At 34.1% G+C, this 25,082-nt stretch overlaps 3 protein-coding genes across 9 annotated transcripts in view; all 3 read left to right on the top strand.

Moving 5' to 3' along the window:
• LOC127832653 (solute carrier family 35 member E2B-like) overlaps nucleotides 1-25,082 on the top strand; it is a 211,531-nt gene that overhangs the window by 3,440 nt on the left and 183,009 nt on the right. Inside the window, exons 2-7 of one of the 4 annotated variants that reach the window (XM_052358257.1) lie at nucleotides 4,470-5,112; nucleotides 11,265-11,400; nucleotides 11,959-12,207; nucleotides 12,461-12,514; nucleotides 13,608-13,811; nucleotides 14,113-15,645. The exons of the other annotated variants lie outside the window; for them this stretch is intronic. Coding sequence (XP_052214217.1) covers nucleotides 4,869-5,112; nucleotides 11,265-11,400; nucleotides 11,959-12,207; nucleotides 12,461-12,514; nucleotides 13,608-13,811; nucleotides 14,113-14,329 — 1,104 coding nt within the window. The 5' untranslated portion in view covers nucleotides 4,470-4,868 and the 3' untranslated portion in view covers nucleotides 14,330-15,645. Of the gene's footprint in view, nucleotides 1-4,469; nucleotides 5,113-11,264; nucleotides 11,401-11,958; nucleotides 12,208-12,460; nucleotides 12,515-13,607; nucleotides 13,812-14,112; nucleotides 15,646-25,082 lie in introns of those variants that run through there. 4 annotated transcript variants of the gene reach the window in all.
• LOC127832643 (zinc finger CW-type PWWP domain protein 1-like) overlaps nucleotides 1-25,082 on the top strand; it is a 217,689-nt gene that overhangs the window by 88,159 nt on the left and 104,448 nt on the right. The gene's annotated exons all lie outside the window — the stretch shown is intronic.
• Nucleotides 23,959-25,082, top strand: part of LOC127832651 (solute carrier family 35 member E2A-like) — a 201,377-nt gene continuing 200,253 nt past the window's right edge. For all 4 annotated transcript variants that reach the window (XR_008027043.1, XR_008027044.1, XR_008027045.1 and 1 more), the window contains exon 1: nucleotides 23,959-24,898. Coding sequence is in view for 1 of the 4 variants with exons in the window: in XM_052358255.1 (XP_052214215.1) it covers nucleotides 24,640-24,898 (259 nt within the window). In the remaining 3 variants the exon portion in view is untranslated. The remainder of the gene's footprint in view (nucleotides 24,899-25,082) is intronic.

Raw genomic sequence — 25,082 nt, 5'->3', positions numbered from 1 at the left:
AAAATATTTTATAAATTCATGCCTGTAGATTTACATAATATCATTTTTATTGGTTCAATACCAAAATACGTTAACAAAACTGGTACAAATTGTCAAGTTATTTAGTCATTATTCAACTTTGAATTCATTTACATAATTAAATAAAAACATATGTAAAACTAAATTACACAAATATTAACTTAATGATAAACAATAAAAAACAATAAAATAAAAAAATAAAATAATGGAAATTATCATACAATGTAATTTTATGTACTTTAATAAAGAAATAGGCATTGTTATGCTTTTTGGATTTCAGTCATCCAAGAGTCATCCAAGAGTAGTACTTTCAAAGATGAGGCTACGACCAGTAGTTATTTTTCTGATAAGAATTCTCCAGCATCTAAACTTCTGCTGGAAAACTCTGCGTCTCATCCAAACATTCCCTCTTACGCAGTTCATTGATTGATTTGGAGTACACACAAATCCACATGATGACATAGCTTGTCTTGTTTGATGCACCATTAGAATCCTTTCCTAAGGTTCTTCATAATCAGGCTACTAATGAAAGAAGAGTTCTGTGGTTGGAGACATATGCCCCCCCATAACATGGCTTTGAACTAGTGACCCCAATTTCAATTGAAGTACTACTGTCCAAAGCCAATGCACATGTGAAGTATCAAGCCAATCGGTCGATTTGTTGAAGAGTTATTGATCGGATGATTTTCACATTTATTGTGACAGTGACCTTTGACCTAGTGACACAAATTTCTATAGGGGTCATTTACTATGATAGTATCCAAGGCCAATGCACATGTGATGTATCAAGCCAATCAGTCAATTCGTTGACGAGTTATTGATCGGAAAAAAACTGGTCCACCAACTGACCAACCGACATCCAGCAAAACAATATACCCCCTCTTCTTGAAAGGGGAGGGGGCATTAAAGACAACTAATGTTAAGTATTGTAGCAGGTCTAGATTTTGGCCATGTGACAAAGATGTACCAGTGACTTTTTGTTACAAAATGGTTAATGGTGGCAAAATATTTTCCAAAATACCAGGAGATCCACTGTGGCCAGTTTTTCCCTGTGGCCAGCTTAAGATCAAAAAGGTGGTGGATTTTTGTCTTGCCATGTGATTGAGTTTTCACAAATATTGATATTGATGGGTTCTTAAGTAAATTACATACACTCTTGATTGATACAATGGACAGCACATGCATGAAAATTGAGAAAGAACATTATTCATTTAATTACTCTATTGTAACAGTTTATAAATTTTATCCATGCAGATTTAATGTCTGTGCTAAACAACAGTGTATAGCTTTGATTAAAGTTTATATTAATAAAGTGTTATTGGCTAACTAAAATCCTATGCTTTCATTAAGTTTTTGTGTATTACACAAATTGCTGTAAAACAACAGATTGTCAATTGCTTGAAGACAACAGCTTGTCACTATGTTTAAATGCTGATTTTAATGTTAATGGAAAGCATAAACGTAATACTAACGCTGTGATCAAGGCTCAGGGTATGTTTTTAATATTGCATTTGAAAAACATGTTTTCTGTAAGTTAGATGTTTATTTTTGTCTATTTGCATGCAATTGTTAATATAGCAGCTGATTTCTGTCATATTCATGTGTTTTGACATGCCTCCCACATTGTCACGTGATTCTATACTGGAGAAAATGGGATCTATACAGTTATCTGGAAAGTATCCTGATATCACAGACGATTATAAGTATACGGTTTCTGGCATTGGTTGATATTCCTAATTTGATTTATAGAAAAATAAATACACAATAGTATATGTGTTTCTTTAGTGAGACTGTTATTCATGCGATGGACAACAGTTATCTCAAGCAGCATAGAGTGTTTTAAACGATGCAAATCAGAAATGGATTATTTCTTGAATGTTTCAGTTTTTACTCATCTCCAACATAAATCTAAATTTAAACAGTCATGATAGTATTTATGAAGGTAAATATGGATAAGAAATTGTATGTAGTCATTAATATCATATTATACATAATAATACTTAAGTTAGTAGTTGTTCTAACATCCATGTGCATATATCTAATATAATAACCAGAAAATAAATTTTTAAGACGATGCAATTATAATTTCATAAAGATTTAAATGAAAAGGGGAGATGATAGGTTAAATATAAAGGAGAAGGAGAATTTATAATACATTTGTTTTTTGAAAGAACTAATTCTATACACATATGTAAGTGTAACATCATCATTTAATCCAAAATCTTCCGAAGAACAAGAAAACATGATACATCAAGTACTAAATAGTAGTTGTAGTAGTAGCAGTAGCAGCTGCAGCAGCAGCTGACAATAAAACTGTGATATCCAGATACTATTCAGATAACCATATAGCTCTGCAATATCAGCAGAAATATGCAGTCTTATTCGTATATTCTTTCAGCAAAAGTCATTAATAAAGGGTGAGTTATTATTCCTGTAAATGTAATAATATCACTTTTTAAGAAATTATTCTCAAAATCCACAAGAAAATCACCGGTAAAGTACTACCGTTTTCGCAACATTACAATCTGCAATATCGGGGGATGGCTACTATCAACATATGCCTAGATATTCAATGCAGCTTGTATAAAAAACTTTACAGGCGTTGAGCAAGTCCTAAATCGTGTTATTTTCAGCCATTGTTTTACAGCTTTTCTCTAACTAGCATCATGTAATGGAGGGTTGGAGAACAATATCCTGAGACTTTCATATTTATGGGAGCACCCAATTCCATATCTGGAAGGATTATCAGTTTGTAACTTGTTTTAATTTAATGAACACTGTTGCAATATTCAGGAAAAATTATTAATTTGTACAGTCAAAAAAATGTGACAGAAAATGAAAAATAAAAGTGAAGATAATTCATGATTACAATTGTGTTTGAATCAAGATACCATAAAATGGTATATAATGGCAACAGTTTTTGATACTTGAAACCAGTCACATCTCTGTGTGGAGGTTGTGAATGGATTGCATGTAATGCCCATCATTTCAATGTGGATATTCAACATCAACAACAATGTTGCTGTAAATAATAGGCATTCACTTTGTATGCAAGCAGATTGTGCTGTTTAAATATTATATTATGATCAAAGTTGCTACCTAATATTAGTATTATGAATAGCCTAAGGCGCATACATTACAGTACTTCATTTATGGATGTGCAAAATTCATTTGATCTATTAACTTCTGTATTAGTTAACTTTGTGTTTATGAAATTCTTAACCTCAATTATCACCAGGAAAGGCCAGATATTGCGTTGGAAATAGACACAGGGATTATAGTGTATTCTCGGGAAATTGATAGATTCGGAAAATCTATGTATCAAGTGGTCGTTACGGCAGGATAGGGACATACATCTATTATTGCTATGTATGTATTTGGGAATCTTTGATGTTTTGAAATAGGATGACTTTTCACATTTAGAATGTGTTTATGGTACTGTATACAGTAAAATGAAATACCAGTAAATGAACGAAAGCAACAGAAGGTTACCCTCATCAACTTTTAGTGAAACCCGCGTACATTTTTTCTCTTTTAAAACGCATGAACATAAAATTAATATTTCTTGTTATGTGTTACGTTGTAATGGTTTGAATAAACTTTAAAGCATGTAAACGCAATATAACCCTTTTCTTTTGTTGTATTTTAAAAGTTATTTTAAAACATGCAAATGATATGTCTAACTTCCACTGTAAAATACTGAAATACAACTAAGACTTCCAGATTTTATGCCTTGGACTTCTTGAGATTTTATGCCTGCCACTTCTCCAGATTTTATTCCTGCTCTTTCTCCAGATTTTATGCCTGGTATTTCTCCAGATATTATGCCTGGGACTTCCAAAATTTAAGGCTTGAAAAACTAGAGGAAGGGCTACGCTGAAGTGCAAGCTTTTAAGACAGGTTGACATTGGTTCTTTTTGAAGATTATTACAAACATTAAATATCAACTATCATAGTGTGATGTTGAAGTTGTTTTTCATCATCATGATGATGATACTTGTGCTGCTCAAGAAACAGCCAACTAAATTTAAGTACTCAAATTAAATTTGTCCATCCTCCCGCATATTACTTTTTCCTGACATATTGATAAACCCAATAAAACAATAAGAGCTGTTCATTTGAATCTTATTTTACCTTTAATACAATATGTATGCATGGCATGTCTCTTCATTTGATCTATTAATATGCCACAACTTGCCTGTCAAACTTTGTATATACAGCCTGTTTTCAAAGGTTTGTCATAATTATGTGCTACGAAAATAAATTCCTATCCATATTTCTGACAGCACTTTAATTCGTCTGAACTCCACCTTCTCAGAATAGTTTAGTTCCTTTGGGGTCAGATGAGCACCTTAGGATCCATGTCCCTCTTGTTTCTTAAAGTATTATGTACCCGCAGTAGATCTGGTCAATGTTCGCCGCTGTTTATACTTTTTTTTTCGCTTTTTCAGGTTTCTACAATCTGAAGATTGGTTACGTCATCAAGCAGTGAGATTATTAATTATTGGCTGAATTTATGGGCCCATTCAACAAGATTTGTAACTTTTCTGAAATGATTTTAATACAGCCTTGAAAACGTTGAACATGACTAAGAGCAAACGACTTCCAACAATAGTGACTGTGCTTATACTTAAATTATCTGAATAGTAAAATAATGATATAAATATGTTATAAATTACACAGTATGAAACTGCTTCTAATAAGATAATTCTGAACCTTAAAACATTTGCAGAGAATTAAATTTCATTTATATGTCAATATGTGATATATTTTTCCAACACCAAAGTTCCGAATACATTTTTTTGGAAAAGCGAAGTGCATGTAACTGAATCACAGTATAGTACAACATAATGCCAAAGATAAGTGAAGCAAAGGGCTTCACATATGTTGGTGAGATGGAATTATCGATGGCAAAACTCGTACCAGTGACTGATAAGATCATCGTAAAGGACAGTGGACTGAAAGATGAGGAGAAGGGGCTGATGAACCCACGGGCGCTTTTCTTTTTAGCCATCTGGTACATCTTCAGCTTCTGTACTTTGTTCCTGAACAAGTATATCCTGACCGAGCTGAAAGGAGATCCTTTACTGCTTGGTAGGTGTTTACAGTTTTAATACCTGATTATTATATTGAAATATGGATCTTGTTTACAAATTCAAACGGGTTTCCTTTTACACTATTTAGGCCAGCATTTTTTTATTATCTGTTTTACAGGAGCGACCGACCCTATTTTTCGACAAATACAAATAAAAGTCACTTTCGTTTTTTTATTTACATTTCACCCGCCGACCTAGTTTTTTATCCAAAACTAGATTGCCGAAAGTGTTGTTCAAAATTTGTTTATAAAACGGGTTGTTTCGTTGTACCAATTCGACTTGTGAAGCGTCAGCGATTTTCATTGGCTATTGCAGCCAATACCACACGCTATTAGCCAATCGGTGAGTATTTAACAAATGATTTTCATATTGCATTTCCGAAATGGCTGACATTAACATCAACGAGACAAATGTAGCATATTTTAAAATCAAATTAATTAAAAACGGAGCAGAAACAATTTCAATTAGAAAATATAATCTTCAGAACACATTGTTGACATCATGCCCGTATTATGTGATACGAAATTCAAAATAATAATGAGTTTTTGCAGATGATGCAGAGGTGTCACCATCGATAACTTTCGGTGTGTTAAAAAGTTTTGAGTAGGTTTAAAAAATATGCGTATTTATTAAAATGCATATCCTGTAATATTTTTATAGATAAAAATCAACATCCCGAAAATGTCCAAGAAGTACTACCTCAAGTTTCTTTATAATGAACATGAGGACTGAACCACAGGTACTTGCATTAATAATCCCATTCACCACCCACCCATATATATTCTTTATTTAGAAAAAAAGTATGCAACACAGCTTCTGAAGAAAATAACATTGGGTCCCGATGTTCGTATGTCCGTCAAAGTCACAAGAAAGTTTTATTTATTTTTCTTGACATTATTTTTCAAAAATGAGTTATTATTTATCCGAAATATGATGTTTTATCAACTGTAAATAATGTTTTCATACTGCAAGATTTGTACTGCAAGAAATGCAAATATATTTATCACACCTCAGGCTCTGTTGATAAATGTGCTCAATCGGCTCTATGTATTTGTTCCAAGGGTTATTATTATCTTCACGTTTATATAGCTCTCTCTGTTTATTATATATCTAAAACATGCTATTGTTGTTTCTCCTTAAAATAATACAGACAACACATTCCATAGAAATTTTCATTTGAACTTTAATTGTGAATAAGAGAGGAACAAAATAATATGTGCAAAAGTTTACACCATTTTATTTTGACAATACTGTGAGTCTTTAACGAAATTATTAAAATAAAATACTATTTTAAAATATACAATTACATAGTTCAAAAGTTTTGTTCTATATATAATTAATCTTGCGAGTAAGTTATATACAGTCATCAGTTATTCTACTAGAACAATTTAAATCCTTGCTACACGTGCTATTTAATTCTTTATACGGCTTTCACTTAAGAAAATGTTCAATGAAATAAATCTAGGTTTCTAGGTATATTGTGTCTTTTACCTCAATGTTTTGTTTGGGCTAATGTGAAGCCAATGGACATGATACAAAACCGACGAAGATAACCGCCATACAATGTCACATACAAAATAATTATCACCTAACCCATGCGTTTTGAGAGAATAATATTGTTTAACTCTTTATTATATAAGTAAATATTAAGCATGTGAAACAAGGAGGGGTTATTTTTAACTCCAAATGTATGATTTGATCACACCTAGAAGAAGAAAACACTTACATGTTACACACCAAATATTGAACCCCTGACCCTTGCGGTGTCTGTGTTGTTAGGGATTATCAAAGACATTAAAGGGATCTTTTCACGCTTTGGTAAATTGACAAAATTGAAAAGAGTTGTTTCAGATTCGCAAATTTTCGTTTTAGTTATGATATTTGTGAGGAAACAGTAATACTGAACATTTAACATGGTCTAATATAGCCATTATATGCATCTTTTGACGATTTTAAAACCTAAAAATTATAAAGCGTTGCAACGCGAAACGATTGAATAATTTGGAGAGTTCTGTTTTTGTCGTTAAATTTTGTGAAACTACGAAGATTGCTTATATAAGGTATAAAATACGTCAAGTAAATGTACTCGGCGGAATAGCTCAGTAGGCTAAAGCGTTTTTACTTCAGGACTCTGGCAGGACTCCAGGGGTCACTGGTTCGAAACCTGGTCCGGGCAATCTTCTTTTCCTTTTTTTAATTTTATTCTTGATTTTTTACTGGAACTTTTACGATCCAATGTTTACATTTATCGATATAAAGCATTTAATGAATAAGTTAAAAAATGCCAAAAACTGTGAAAAGGCACCTTTAATCTATATAAATCAGTTGACCCCTGAAGCGCAAACAGTTTTGACCACGGAGACATGCTTTGGGGAAACTTAGCAAAGAACCACTATATGGTTTCAGAGAATGATTATATTATTTATATTAATAAGCAAAGCAGTAACCCCTAGGGAGGGCAAATTTTCTGCATGATTTGAACAAACTTCAAAGAGAACCTCATAACGATGTTACACACCAAATATTGTAGTCATGCCTCTTGTGTTCACTTTACATATATCAACACTATAACTCTCTCTGAATATAAAATGAAATGCAGCACATATTTTTATAAGTCTATAACTCACGGTTTCTTAAATGAAATATTCACATTTTGTACTAGAACTTTCGCTACACAAAGTTTGGATCAAGATCAATTCAAGCGCAGTCTGATCAGGATCCAAAGCGTTCGCTTAACATCTTTAGAAGTACTTACTGAATGAAAATTATGTTGAACAGTTTGGATCCTGATCAGGCTGCTCTTTTGGAGCCAAAATGGTCGCAATCTCACGATTGATACATATTATCATGATATAAAGCAAGTCTGTTGTATATTAAATAGTATTTTTTAGTGTGCATATTCCACCCATGGATTAAAGTTACAAAGTTGGTTGTTTTTTTAAAGATATTAAACAATTTAAAAAGTTTTCAATTCTTTTTTATTTAAGTCAAACGCATGCAATATTTGTTAAAAACATACATATGATTAACACTCAACAAAAGTTTAACGATCACTATAATACACTACACACCTGGCGTGGTTAATGGTCTCTATTGAAGCAATATAGTATAATACATGTGAAAGGTGCTTTTACATATAAATATATATAAAAATATGTAAACTATTATTATAAAAAGCTTCTACAACAGTGTAATAAGATATATAAAACACTTAAAGGTTAATGCAAGTATACATAAGGTTAAATTGGCTTAATTTTAAATTTTCAAAAAAAAAAAAAATTGGTTTAGACAGTTTTATTTTTATTATTTGTGGTAGACTGCTCACTTTTCATGATTTTATTTTTATTTATCCCCTTCGACTCAAGTTTTTTGAAAAATTTCCCGTAAAACAAATAAAAAAAAAATGCTGGCCTTACCTTCGTTTCAACCTTGAAGAAACAGAAGATAAAGGTAGCTGACAAGATCGAAGAACTTGTCCGGGATTGCATTTGGTGTTAGTCTGGTCAAGGTCTGTGTTACTTAAATTACAGAAAACGTTTTCTGTTCAACAATCGACGTTAGGATGTAGATATTGAGCTGAAATTATGTGAGTATGTAGCTTACACATACGCTGAGCTTTGGGTTGCATTTCGGGTGAGTCCTTTTAAGGTCTTTGTTACTAATAATAGGAAAACGTTTTCAGCTCCATGGCTAAGTATGGATTTAAAGGGATCTTTTCACGCTTTGGTAAATTGACAAAATTGAAAAAAGTTGTTTCAGATTCGCAAATTTTCGTTTTGGTTATGATATTTGTGAGGAAACAGTAATACTGAACATTTACCATGCTCTAATATAGCCATTATATGCATCTTTTGACGATTTTTAAACCTTAAAATTTTTGTCGTTAAATTTTGTGAAACTACGAAGATTGCTTATATAACGTATAAAATACGTGAATTATGTGTACCCGGCGGAATAGCTCAGTAGGTTAAAGCGTTTTTACTTCAGGACTCTGGCAGGACTCCAGGGGTCACTGGTTCGAAACCTGCTCCGGGCAATGTTCTTTTCCTTTTTTTAATTTTATTCTTGATTTTTTACTGAAGCTTTTACGATCCAATGTTTACATTTATCAATATAAAGCATTTAATGAATAAGTTAAAAAAATGCCAAAATCTGTGAAAAGGCCCCTTTAAGTATTGCACTTAAAATTTAGGTAACTTTTATAGCTCGTTATTGCATGAAAAAAAATCGTGGTAAAGTTTACTTTTAATAGACAATAACTTCTTCATTGGCGTCGCACTGAAGTGCGGTGACTCTTATGTAATACGTTTTTTTTCGCTTATGGGAGGAGAAGTTATTTTACGGATCAATGTATATATTTTTTGTTGTCAGAATATCTTGCATAGTGGTGATTTTTTGTGAAAATTAGTGTCAATAAGTACTTTATTTGTGCCTATAACATTTACTACAACATTTATTGCCAATAAAGCAAAGCTAATTCTTTTACTTAATAACTGATCACAGGAACTGGGCAATAATAAAAGATCACAGGGACTGGGCAAATACGCGAACCGGTGAAACTTTCTGGTTTTGTATATAAACAAAACATAATCAAAATATATTTATTATGTGGTTTTTCTAACAATAGCGCAGACTTTTGCTGTTCGAGTTTTGGTTAACGCGTATTTTCTTCTATTTTACAAGACGACAGCGATTATACGGTTTATTGCTTTATTGATAACCGTTACACTACAGTCACTTATTAATATCTTAGTTAGAAGGTGCTTTTTCAAGCGGTACCGTAGTGTAGTGGTTACACGCTCGCTTCACATGTGAGAGGCCCAAGGTTCGAGCCCCAGTAGAATCAAATTATTTTATTTGTGTTCTGTGTTAACTTTTTGTTTTGATGTAGACATTTTAGTTTAAATAAATATGCTGTTTTATTGTAACCATTTTTTGTTTTTATTATGCCCATGAAATATATGTGTGAGAGGGTGGGGGGGATGGGGTTCGTAAACACATTAAAACTTTTACAGTGTTTTCATATCAATGAGTACTCAACCCCTATCGTAAATGAGCAACGTAAGAATAAGTTCAGAATCATCTCCCCTTGAAGTTGAGAAAAATGTGAAATTACGCTTACAAGATGAAGCAGATTTTTTTAAACCTACACAGTTCTGTTCCATTAATGAAAACTGCACACGGATGCCAGTAAAAAAAGGAAACCAATGTAAATAAAATGAACTATTAAATATTTGGGGGTTACAACACAAAATCATAGATAATGGTTATTTGGGGGTTATAACTCAACATCAAAGACAATGGTTATTTGGGGGTTATAACACAAAATTATATATAATGGTTATACCAGTATCTTTTTCTATTTTGTTTAAAATAATCGGCCAATATATTAATATTTACAGTAGAAAAAAATCGTTCCATGTAACTTGATTGAGTGCCTTTTACACTGAAATTCCCGACGCCCTTAGATGCTTTGCATCAATACTTATCTTGTACTAGCTTGCGATAACATAGAGTCATTGCACTGAATGTAAGTGTGTAGGTAGTTTTCATGCAGATGTAGCATGGGCTTACACAGTTCACACGATTTAAGTAAATTAATGAGTCTATCATGGACAACTATTGTTTTGTAGCATGTTAAAGTTGTTTTGTCCCCTACCGGTAAAACCAGAGGGGACTTAAGGTTTGCGCTCTGTCTGTCTGTCACACTTTTCTGGATCCTGGGATAACTTTAAAAATTCTTAATATTTTTTCACGAAACTTGAAACATGGATAGATGGCAATATGGAGATTATGCACGTCGTTTAATTTTGTTCCTACGTCAAGAATTCTGGTTGCTATGGCAACAAATAGACTAGAAATAGTAAAAATATACAAAAAATATTGCTGAAAATAGTGGATCCTGCGATAACTTTAAACGTTCTTCATATTTTTTCATGAAACTTGAAACATGGATAGTAGGCAATATGGAGATTATGCACCTCATTTCATTTTGTTCCTACGTCAAGAATTCTGGTTGCTATGGCAACAAATAGACTAGAAATATTGCTGAAAATGGTGGTTTCACCGATAGAGGACTTATATTGCTTGGCAATAGTCTTGTTTTTTTCATGATGGCATGTTTGATTTTATCATATTTTTTCATTGAAGGTGCAATGCAGATGGTAATGACAACGAGTCTTGGCTTCTTACAGATGTTTTTGCCCCTTGGTTTCTATACTAATATTAAACGGGATGGGAAACCACCAAATTTCTGGAGGAACATGGTCATTGTTGGAACCATGAGGTACTAGTGAAAGATGAAATGTTCATTCAACAATATAATTAAAGTATGCATTCTAAAGTAATGATCAATTAAAAGAAATCGTAAAATAATTTATTGTTTTTTATTTACCAAGTGGCAAAAACTTGCATCTCTAGATACATTATATTAATTGCTGATTGTACAATCTTGTTGAACTCTTATTTTGTAATACTAAGTTAATGTAGTAAACATTTATTTGGTCTAGCGTCACCAGGTAAAGTGTAACCCATTTAGAATTAACTGATGATTAAGATAGCTAGCAATTGCACAAAACGTATGCTTGTAGCACCTTCACATTTATGTCTTATATAATAATTCAGTTATACCAAACTCATTAATGGAGTGTTTGAATTTTAAATTTTGAATGTAAATGCAACAGCTACAAAAAAAATATATTAACTATCACATGTCTTTTCCCAAGGCCTTTAGGGATTAGGCACATGTGTACCACTTTGCATGTGCACAACTTTTACCCAGTTTCGTAACACCATATGTTTTCTACATGCATGCCTGACTATGATCATGTTGCAATATTTGCAGGTTTTCCGACGTAGTATTGGGACTGGTAGCTCTGAAGTTTGTGGCAGTATCCTTCACGGAAACAGTGAAAAGTTCCGCACCAATATTCACTGTATTTATATCTTACATAATGCTTGGAGAGTATTCTGGTGTCTTCACTGTGCTTAGCCTGATCCCGATCATGTTTGGTCTGGGTCTATGTACAATGTATGAATTAAGTTTCAATGTTGAAGGATTTGCAGCATCATTGGGGACAAATATATTAGAATGGTAAGTAACTATTGGAATCTTTTTGGTCGAAAATTTGCATCGTCTTTAGAAGTTTTTCAACTATTTGCCTATTCATATTTGCGTAACAATTACCTTGATTCCCTCAAATTATAACGAACTTAGAACATTTATGGATAAAAAACTTCAACTTAAAGCATACTGCTCAGTATGACCCAGATACGGTGTGGAAATCCTATATTTTTCGAATGTCTTGAACATTTTACATTCATGGTTTCCTTTGTTTTTGTTTCAGTTTACAAAACGTGTATTCGAAAATGCTGATTAGTGGTGAAAAATACAGATATACGTAAGTAATGAAAGTGTTAATGATAAATGATGATCCTGCAAACAATACTTATCGACAATTCGATTTTGCTATCAAAGACTAATGTCGTAAAATCGAACAACAAATCTCCTAGTTGGTGAATATATTCCGGACGAAATATCCATTAACTTAGCGATGGTTTTCATTTATGTTTAAATTCAACAGCGGACTTATACAATAATTATCTTGAGTAATGTGTGTGTTATTTTAATGTAAACAAAATAAATATTACTTCTGTGATGCTCAACAAATGAGGACCAGAAATGATACACAACCCGATGTCCTTTTCACGTTGACATTAGCATTTACCGGACGTTTTATAAACGGCAAAATATAATGAGTAATGCATAATAACTTTATTTAATTTGCATGAAAATGATAATACATGATCAGTCAAAATTGTATTGTAAAATTAATAGCTGTTGATCAGAAGATTAAGTATATATATATATATAATTTACATAGGACGAGGAACGAATACTACAGTAAACCGTGACCTTTAAAGCCTTCTCTTTTGACGTTAAGTAAAATTTACAACAAAGCATTACAACGTACGTTATTTAGCATCGTAGCGTCATAAGCAAACTTTGTTGTCTGTTTTAATAAATGGATAGCTCAATCTGCTAAATCTGACGCTGGGTGCTCAATTATTGATATTTTTTTTTGTATGTTGACTTTGCGCTTTGTTTCCTCAGACCACTGTCGCACGCGTTGTAGACTATCAATACAAATAATATTGTATTTACAAGCAAGAATTCCCTTTAAAACACAGTAAAACTGATTTAATAATGTAAGAATTATTTGAATGGAATAAGCTTATTCAAGAAGAGGTTGCTTAATGGTAATATTTTTGAAAGTCCGGAAAATACTACTTTCCGGAAATACTTGCACACCGGTGTTTTGTATTTCTTTATAGGTAAACAATTTATTACGATTGAAACATGATACAACAATACATAAATATTAACACATTGTAACTGGATTTATCAGACAACATAACCATATTTTGTTTAGATACTTAAATGCTGTGTTCTATAAAATGCTGTGCATTAAAATCTAAACTTTTGCTTTTCAGTCCAGCAGAGTTACAGTTCTTTACAAGCATTTCATCTGTGATAGTACAAATCCCTGCCTGCATTATCATGATAGATTTCCAGCATGCGAATAAAACAATGGACGTTACAATGATGACAATCTTCATCTTAAATGGCGTGTTTTTTCACTTCCAAAGTATCTCAGCATATGTTCTAATGAGCTATATATCTCCTGTAACACACAGGTAAACGGGCACACTTTGTCTCAATTCCTTGTAATATATGATTACATTGTAGTTTATTCATGCATTAATGATTCGTGAGCTTAAGTTATAAGTTATAATTAGTTAACACACGACTGTAATTATTGTACCATTTTACAAATAATTATTTAATAACAAATGCAGATTCTAACATTATTGGTGGCGTTTGTTAAGCTAGTTACATTTTTTTCTAATTCTTATTTCATTTGTATTTACAGAATAAAAAGGGCATCGTAGACTCTGTTTCTATTTCAGTCTAATTCAACATTGTTTCTGATTTCAGTGTTGCTAACACAGTGAAAAGAGCTTTCCTCATCTGGTTATCAGTTATAGTGTTTAGTAACCCGGTGACTTTCTTCGGCGGACTTGGAACAGCCATTGTCACTGTTGGAGTTCTGTGCTACACAAAGGCAAAACAGATTGACGCTGCTAAACAGGCTCTAAAATACGCGGTTGATGAAGAAATTGCTGTACACAAAAAATTAAGAGTTAAGACTTAAGTTAAAGTTTTAAAACATTATGTCTTGATGCATCCTTATCACAATAGAAGCTTTACTTTTAATTGATGTGATAGCTAGCATTTGTATTTATTGACGAAGCGTTTTGTTATTATGAACCGCCTAAGGCGGTGGGATATAGAAATGGCGTTGTCCGTCCGTATGTTTCAAAAGTAAGGATTTTGCAGATTCGTACAAGTTTAATTGGAATGCTATTCAATCTAGGTAATTTTTTGAAACACGTCTTTGCTATGTATTTGTTAAAGATACACCAATAATGTTAAAAGTGATTATTCTTAATCACGAAGTTTATGCCTTTAGTTTGATTTATGTATTTTTTGTGAATATGTGTAAAAAAAATTGTACATAATTTAACAATTCATAATAGGTGGTGTTATAAGTTACATTATAATTCTCATTAGTTTAATAAACACCATTAACATTATTATTCTTATAATTATGATAATAACAATTACAACCGCTGTAACATTATTATTGATACTAACATTAACATATGAAATTTGATACTATTTTTTTTGGTTGTAACAAGTTACAACAAGCATTGTTGTTATAAGCATTATCATTATCACCATTATAAATTATTTGTAGCACCACTATTATAAGCGCGTTATACCGCATTATCACCAATAAAAATTATTTTTGTCACCGATATTATAAATGAGTTGAACCATTATTCTAACCATCACAATTTGTATCCATTCGTCATTGTTTTCATTAATCTAATTTGATTGTTAACATTATCAATGCTATTCTTAAAACAAGTCATGTAAATCAGAAAACGCAACAAAACATAGAAACAACAAAGTCAAGGACAGCATATGCTCCCGCTTACACTATTGCCGTCATCTACAATGAAAGTAAATTTTATTTCAAATATTAACAAATTGAATCTTTAGTTTCACCAGCAGGACAGTCAGCTAAAGAGATTAGAGTTTACACCTACATTATGATATATCAGTAACTGTTCAGGTTATATTGCTTTAAGAATATATTCCAGATCAGTTGTATATAGCTATTGTCATAATAAGGATTGTGTACTGTATGCTGAACTGCTAGTATTGGTATATTGTGATTATTCAATGTAGTGCCATTGTATTTTATCCAGGATTGAATTAGTTAAGTATTTTAGTCTCTCCGGTTTTCAATTGATATCATTTTTACCTGCATATTATGTTTTCGTTACATAGTAACGTTATACTAGTAACATATTAATCACTGTTATTAATATTTTGGGGAACACTTCAATGACACAGTCAGTGGTCATTCGATATTGTTATACAATAAATGACTAAACAAATCGTGATATGTTCTTATTAAGAAACATTTTGTTAGACGTACAGTAAATGTACTGTGCATAATACATAGCTATCCTTGTGTTATATGAAACATGGTTGTGTGCAAATTTTGATGAATTGTCTAGAACCATTGTCTCAAGCTACAGCTGTTGTCAATGTCAGTTTCTATTAAGATGATCAGCAAAAACTGTTTAACTGAACGCTTAATGAACAAGTTGCTGATAAAACGTATAAGATCTTCAAGAAAGACATCCTCATTGTCCAAGTTGACCGGAACGCTAAAGTTGGACAAGACGCCTACCAAGACTGGTTAGGGACTGGATAGATTTGGCTAAGAAGAGACCAACAACAGAGATTATAGACTTCTACAATTTGCCACAGAAACCGTCCAGAACAGAGACCTGGCATGCTCCAAACGGGCAAGCACACAATCAGATCGATTTCAACGGTTCAAGTCCAGAATCAACAATGCGACCACACGAACGTTTCCTCGCGCAGACATCGGCAGTGACCATGACTTAGGGCTCACCACCATCAAGCTAAAGGTTAAGAGCAAGCGCATCACGAAGAAACCTCGCGTTGGATTTGACTTGGAAAAATTGAAAGATCCAGTGATAGCAGTGGTATTTCAAGCACTCATAGGTGGCAAGTTTGCAGCCCTGAACATCTTAGACAATTACATCGACACCATAAACATCAACACCAAGGATGTCCTACTGTCATCGGCCAAGTAAGTGCTAGGGATAGAGAGAAGGAAAACAAGCCTTTTGTGACGACCCAAATCGAGGACCTATGAAAAGAGAATCTGAGGCATGAGCGGTACACTAGCCTGGACTCTATGGCAAATAACAGAAAGCGAACAGGGAGGTAAGGAAGAACATGAAAGAGGCCAAGACGGAACAATGTATCATCGTCGATCAAGAGATGACCGCTGGCAGAGGTAAGAAGGCTTACAGCACCCTCGAGACCTTCACAAAGACCAGTCAGCCCAAGGCCAGCGTTATATCTGACGCTAACGGGAATTTCCTTACCGAGAGTGCCGTAGTCTTAAAAGGTGGACTGAATACTGCAGTGACCTCTACAACTATCCGCTTCAACCAGACTTAAGTCTCCTTCAGAGCGATTTCAGGCCAGAAGCGGACGTCGAACGTCCGTCCATACCTAAGGCCGAGGTGGAGGAGGCTATACATCGTCTTAAGGCAGGAAAATCTAAGGGAGTGGACAACGTCCCTTTCGAGATATTTAAACTCGAAGAAGAGGCAACTACTGCAGAAATGACGGCACTATGCCAATGATCTGGGAGGAGAAAAAGTCCCTCGTCACACCCCTACCGAAAAAGGGAAACCTCAAGTTGTGCGAGAATTACCGCACCATCAGCCTCACCAGTCAACCCAGCAAAGTAAGGCTGGACTCAGAGCTAGGCAGTGGATTAGATTTTCAACTGCAGAATCATCTTTGAGAAACGCCTACATTGACAAACAATGTGAGCTCTTTCACAACTTCATAGACTTTAAGAAAGCTTTCGATCGCGTGTGGAATGATGGCCAATGACATGTTATGAGTGGATTCAACATTGACAAGGGGCTGGTGAAAATCATTCAAGATCTCTTCGGAAACGGCAGCAGCGCAGTACTTCTCAACGTAAAGCAGGAGGACTTCTTCAAGATATCGGAGGGCATCCGTCAGGGATGTCTGCTTTCTCCTGTTCTGTTAAACCTTTTCCTTGTGAAAATAATGCAGAAGACTCTCCATGACCACCACTATCTCCATCGGTGTAAGATCCATCTTCAACTTGAGATTTGCCAATGACATTGACCTCATGGGTGGCAAGAGCAGGGAACTTCAAGATCTCACTATGACAGAGCATTAGCATACGGTATGGAGGTCAGCACGGAGAAGTCGAAAAAAATCATGGTGAACAGCACGACCAACACCAGTACATACATAACCATGAACAGCGAACCATCAATCATTTCAAAATCTCAATCTGGTTTTATAAAAGGACGTTACATTGGTGAAAACGTTCGTCTTATCCAAGAATGCATAAACTATTTCAACAATTCAAATAATCCTGGTCTAATATTCTTTGCAGACTTTGAAAAGGCATTCGATTCGCTTGATCATTCATTTATGTTCTCTTGCTTAGAAAATATGAACTTTGGTGAAATCTCTTATTCAATGGGTCAAACTATTCTATACCGATATTAACAGTATAATCATTAACAATGGCTTCTTTTCAAACAGTTTTAACATCGAACGAGGGGTTCGACAAGGATGTCCACTCTCATCATCGCTATTTATTATTTGCATCGATTATCTATCACATCAAATCCAATCAAATAAACACATAAAAGGCATATCACTAGAACCTGACGAAGAAATCAAACAATCCCTATTTGCTGACGATGCAACTTATTTTTTAAACGACAATTACGATTCTTTCCATAACCTAATAGAGTCGCTAACCCTTTACGGAATGACATCGGGTCTTAAACTAAACAAAAGTAAATGTACTGTGCTACGAGTAGGTAAATTAAAACAAAGTAATGTTCAATATAAAAAAGAAATGAAATTTAATTGGACATCCGATGAAGCCACAACGTTAGGCATTACTTTCACAAATAATGAAAAGGATACAGTTCTTAAAAACATACTACCTAAATTACAGAATTTTAAAAACTGCTTAAAATCATGGCATCATCGTAAACTTACACTAATCGGCAAAAACACAGTATTGAAAACGTTTGCACTTCCTAAATTAATATATGTATTAACAGTTCTCCCAAATCCACCAAACGATGTAATTAACGATATAAAATCGGGAGACGGAAAACTACAACGGGCGAGGCATGGTATGGTATTGCGCAAGGGGGGGGGTTAGAGGGTTAGGGTTAGGGTTTGGGTTAGTGTTTGGGGTCGGGTTAGGGTTTGGGTTAGCCTAAACCCAACCCGACCCCTTACCCGAACCCTTTTTTGGGGTTATCACCCCTGACCATGCCTCGCCCGTTGTAGTTTTCCGTCTCCCTATAAAATCAGCAATATTTAATTTCATATGGGACGGTAAGCCTGATAAAATAAAAAGAACTCAGTTAATTCAATCTGTAGAAAATGGAGGTATCCAATTAACGAACATTGACTCATTCTTGAATGCAATCAAATGCAGCTGGGTTAAAAGATACCTAGATAATACCAATACGAGTAAATGGAAATTATTCTACCAGAAAATCCTTAAAAAATATGGTGACTCCTTACTCTTTGAATGTAACATCAGCAATACTATCTTACATGAAATTGCAAACGAAAACATATTTCTGTCTGATGTTCTATCAGCGTGGAGTGATGTCACTCATAACTTAGAAACCCAAACCAGCAGTAAAACAATTTTATGGAACAATAAAGACATAACTTCAAACAATGAGACGTTTTTCTATAAAGATTGGTTTGAACGAAGCATTAAATATGTCGACCAATTATATGACTACAGAATTAAGGATTTCTACTCTTTTGATAATATATGCTACATATACGGAATACCTTCAAATAATTTTCTGAAGTACTACACACTAATCAAAAGCATACCCATACATATTAAATCTGAAATCAATACAAATAATACACCATGTACTCAAACAACATTTGTAGAAAACATACCAGGAAGAAAAAAACAAAACAAATAAAATATTTTACACACTACAAATTAAAAACCCTACAGAAAACTCCAAAATCCAAAATAAATGGCAAGACCTTTTTGTAGAAAATGAACTTAATTGGAAACACATATTTACCATGCCATATAAAGCAACCATTGAAAGCACACTGAGAAATTTTCAATATAAATACATCCATAGAATTATAGCTACAAATAAATATCTCTTTAAATGCAAATTAGCTAACTCAAATCTGTGTGACTTCTGCAGTGAAAACATTGAAACTATAGAACATCTTTTTTGGGAGTGCAAACACATCCAGCCTATTTGGAATCAATTAATATCTTTTCTTGAACAACAGCAACTAAACGTTAAACTATCTTTCTTAAATGTAAGTTTCGGAATTAACTCATTGAAATCAATAGACGGTAATAATATTGTGAATTTTATGGTTATATTGATGAACTATTTTATCTTAAACATGAAGTACAAAAACCAAGTACCAAATTTTAATTGTTTTGTCCATAGTCTTAAAGGGATCTTTTCACGCTTTGGTAAATTGACAAAATTGAAAAAAGTTGTTTCAGATTCGTAAGTTTTCGTTTTAGTTATGATATTTGTGAGGAAACAGTAATACTGAACATTAACCATGCTCTAATATAGCCATTTTATGCATCTTTTGACGATTTTAAAACCTAAAAATTATAAAGCGTTGCAACGCGAAACGATTGAATAATTTGGAGAGTTCTGTTTTTGTCGTTAAATTTGGTAAAACTACGAAGATTGCTTATATAAGGTATAAAATACGTCAAGATGTGTACTCGGCGGAATAGCTCAGTAGGCTAAAGCGTTTTTACTTCAGGACTCTGGCAGGACTCCAGGGGTCACTGGTTCGAAACCTGCTCCGGGCAACGTTCTTTTCCTTTTTTTAATTTATTTCTTGATTTTTTACTGGAGCTTTTACGATCCAATGTTTACATTTATCAATATAAAGCATTTAATGAATAAGTTAAAAAAATGCCAAAATCTGTGAAAAGGCCCCTTTAAACTAAAAATCCAGATTGAGAAAGAAATAGCCCTCAGTAATGACACATTACAAATCTTTGAACAAAAATGGAATCGGATTAAATTCTCATAACGTTTTGTCCACTTTTATACATTTCACTCTAATGTTAGTTTATCTTTCTAAAATAGTTTTGTTTATTTTTTTTAAACATGAAGTACAAAAAACAAGTACCAAATTTTAATTGTTTTGTCCATAGTCTTAAACTTAAAATCCAGATTGAGAAAGAAATAGCCCTCAGTAATGACACATTACAAATCTTTGAACAAAAATGGAATCGGATTAAATTCTCATAATGTTTTGTCCACTTTTATACATTTCACTCTAATGTAAGTTTATCTTTCTAAAATAGTTTTGTTTATTTTTTTTCAATCTGACAAGATCATTGTGAATATAAAACAAAACACACAAGTCCAGTATGCTTTCTTTCGACTTTATACAACTCATCATTTTTCATAACTATTCCTCTGTTGTTCTTTTCTATTCTCTCTAAAAAAATATATATATTAGCATATCTTGTATAACATGTCTGAACTTTATTGCTTTGTACAATCACTATGTTGTATGGTCATATACATGTTTACATTGTATGTATGATATTGAATAAAAAAAAATGAACGGCGAGCAGCTAGAAGTGACCAGCTTCAAGTACTTGGGCGCAAACCTGCCCAAGTATGGTACCAGTACCGCTGAGGTCCGAATAAGAATTGCCACGGCGACCGCAGCGATGACCAGACTTGGCAGGTTGTTGACCAGCAGTTCCATTAGCTTTCCCACCAAGTACAGGCTCTACAAGTCCCTCGTAGTCTCCATCTTACTCTACGGCTGCGAGACCTGGATGCTTCACGCGGACACAGAACGCAGTATACAGGCATTTGAACCGGTATATGTCTCCAAAGAATTGTCCGCATCTCCTACACGTAGAACAAGACCAACGAGTTCGTCCGGAACATGACTACAACACGTGTTGGTCCACAAGAACCCCTACTGGCGACCGTCAAACAACGAAAGCTGGCTTAGTTTTGACTTGTCAGCAGGAACGACTCTCTGTGTAAGATTGTCCTCCAGGGCACGCTAGAGGGATGTGGACGTCGAGGCCGTCAGAAAAAAAGCTGGATGGATAATATAAAAGAATGGACGTTCCTTTCCATGGATGAATAACTCTTTGCAGCAGACATCAGACCTAACTGGAAGACATTTTCTGTATTGTCGTCCCACATTTCCCCATAACGATCAAACCGGTCAATGGAACGATGATGGTGACGATAATGATGAATTGACGTAAGTCAAAGATGTTCCAAACGATAGTCTAGATAGGCAAATATGTTGCAACAACGAAAGTTATGATGTATGATACGGTGACTGTTTAAACCAAAACAGCGCTCCGTTCTAAAAATCTGTAATTTTAATTACCACAACAAACATAGCCGAAATGCGTTGTATCCGAATTTAGGATACTATTTAGTTAATCGTGTGTGCTGGTCAGTTTAAGAGCTTTGACACTTGGACAATACAAATTGAATGATACTTATATAATCAATTAATATATGTAAAAGTCGTTTTTTGGTTCGAGTAATGCCGGGGAATAAACCTGTTCGACATTTACGATTGTAATAAACTAAGTCATTTAGATCATTCGTGTCAGGTCGTTTCGCCCTAAAACCTGTTCGCCCTAGGTTACTCTGAATCGTTTCGCTCCGGGTCGTTTTGCCCTAACAAGTGTTGCTTTAGCTCTACTGGCCGAAGGCCTGAAGAGCTTATGTCATGGCGTGGTTTCCGTCGTCCGTCCGTGCGTGAGTGAGTGCGTGCGTGCGTGAGACTTTTTCTTGTTAACGCGATAAAGTCCGATTCTTTTCAAACTTGTTCAGTGTCTTTATATAAATGAGGACTTGAACCCTATTGAAAATGGGTTACATCAGAGTAAAAAGTCCAGAATTATCTCCCCTTGAATTTGAGAAAATTGTGAAATACGGCTTGTTTACGCAATAAAGTCCACAGTTTTCATCCAATCATTTCACAACTTGCACAGTGTCTTTATCTTAATGATGAGTCAAACCCTATTGAAAATGAGCAGTATCGGAGTTATAAGTCCAGAATTATCTCCCCTTGAATTTGAGAAAAAATGAAAATCTTTAACATTTTGCCATAACTTGTGCAATATTGAATATTGCAACTTCATATTTGGCATGCATGTGTATCTCATGGAGCTGCACATTTTGAGTGGTGAAATGTCAAGGTCATCCTTCAAGGTCAAAGGTAAAAAAAAATCAAAGCGGCGCAGAAGGGGACATCAAAGCGGCGCAGAAGGGTACATAGTGTTTCCGACAAACACATTACTTGTTTGTTTACATATAAAGTTCTATCCTTTTGAAACTTCAACGGATGTTTTATAAAATCAAGGGCCAGAAACCCATTGAGAGTGAAGAAAATTCGTCCAATTTATTGTTGAAAAGGAGCCATTGGAAGTTTTCATTTTACTTTTCTTCTTGTTTATGCGATAAATTTCCATTTTGGGTCTGTTTATTTAAAACTTACTCAGATTGTCCATACTATCAAGGGCTTGAGCCCTATTGATTCCAGGCAGTAGAGCGATTCAGGCCCTCATGGGCCTCTTGTTCGCCCTTATTTTAGTTTGGATTACAATAAAGCCGATTAATTAACATACCAATTATCTTTAATTAAATAATTAATAAAAGTACGTTGTATATAACACATTTCACACCTCTTACACACAGCTATATTACCCGTTAAATATACCGACAACAAGTGTGAAAGAGACTTAATTGTGACAACCGTATATTCTGATAATTAAACAAAGAATATTTGATGTGTTGTACGTATTTGTAATATCTTGTTGATGTTATTAGTAACTCAACACAATTTTATGCTTTAGAAATGTGCAGTAAATGGAATAACAAATATTTTTTTTCTTTTCTACACTCTAAGCAGTATTCTTTTTATATTGATTTTGTTCGCTTTGTATGTTTCGGTGACTTGTTTACCCTAAACTATATAGAATATAAGACATATTGTTGTGTGCAAATTGTATGGTAAACATTAAAGGAAACAATACAGAAGATTCCAGTCATGTGCTTCTTTTTATTTGCCCTTATCCCCAAACAGCGTTGTTAAAGTTGAAAAGGAAGTATAAATTCAGCTGGTGACAATTTAAATATAAATCCTTTTAAATCGCTATATATAAATACTAGGGCGAAACGACTTTACCATTAAGATGCTATGCTGAAAACAAGCACACGTGCATAGTAACAATTTAACAAACCTCAGCAACCAATCAAAAGGGCCGGTATTATGTGAACCATTGTACATGATACAGATTACTACAGGGAGCCAAGTCTAGCCAGTATTTTGTCAAAACCATGCCGATTTAAATGCAGTTTTTGTTGTTATGTACAAGAATGTACATTTAACTATAGATTGACATATAACACATGCGTGTTTTTTCTATTTGTTCACTTCGAAAATTCGTATGTATTCATTAAGAGGGCCGATAAGTACTGCGAATAGAGCTGCTACTCCATATTTTAGTACTTAAGTAATCTGTAACCTAGAATATATAGTGCATAGTAACCTAAAGCTCTGCTTCGTTCGGTATCATTACACCGGTTCGAACTGTCAATAAACTTATCACCGAAAACAATTGACTACTACGTTATTATTTGGATAAACTTTACATTTGATGCAGGCAATAGGAACTATTTTGTGATTCAGATTAATGCTGTAGAAGTTGTCAAATAACCAAACACATACAATCTTCCACGTCAGCACTTGATGCAATATTCGGATACCATGTATTCGGACACCGTGCACTATAAGACTGGATTCATTTTGGGTTAATTAAGTTTATAAAGTACTGAAGATGACCTACTGTTATAACCATATGTATTGCGTCCAGTAGTTTATTACTATTCTAGATGCCACGAGTTGGATCGAAACTTGAGCAATGATTATCTTTACAACATTGAGGCCTATAGTTAGAATCAGAATGTGCGTCATGTGCGTCCAAAAACTAGTCAAATTACACAAAAACCCGTCCAACCAGTGACCACTAGAATGTTAATGACCCAAATATTAGACATGATTATAATGTTTCTTGTGAAGATATCAAGGCCATGTCAAAAACATTGTCATGGTAAATAAAAAAAACTAAGTCATTAGGTCAAGTCTTTGGACTTTGACAATTTGTGTGACTCAGGTGAGCGCTTCAGGGCAATCATATCCCTCTTGTTGATATAGTAGTGTTTGAAAAAGTAGTATTATTGAATCAAGATGAAGTCCAACGCAATGCCAAAGAAAAGTGAACCAGAAGACTTGACCCATGTTGTGGACATGGCACTGCAGAAGGCCAAACTCATCCGGGCAATAGACACCATCATCCTGAAGGATAGTGGTCTGGCAGATGAGAAGAAAGGACTGATGAAGCCTCGGGCCCTTCTATTCCTTTCAATGTGGTACTTTTTCAGCTTCTGTACACTGTTCCTGAACAAGTACATCCTGACCACGATTAGGGGAGATCCTATTCTGCTGGGTAGGCATACACAGTTTAAAATGCTGATTAAAAGATTGGGGTATGGTGAAAGAATGTGGTGATGTTGGCAGATTCAAGCAGTTCCATAACTCTTCCTGAATCTTAATCAAACTTTGAATATAGCAAACTTGCAAGGAGAACTTGCATGGGATTGCATTTGTGGCTAGTTGGGTGAAGGTGACTG

The sequence above is a fragment of the Dreissena polymorpha genome, chromosome 5 (genome assembly GCF_020536995.1).
Source record: "Dreissena polymorpha isolate Duluth1 chromosome 5, UMN_Dpol_1.0, whole genome shotgun sequence".
Classification (NCBI taxonomy): domain Eukaryota; kingdom Metazoa; phylum Mollusca; class Bivalvia; order Myida; family Dreissenidae; genus Dreissena; species Dreissena polymorpha.
Note: the sequence above shows the minus strand (reverse complement) of the source record. Positions and strands in the feature narration are given on the sequence as shown.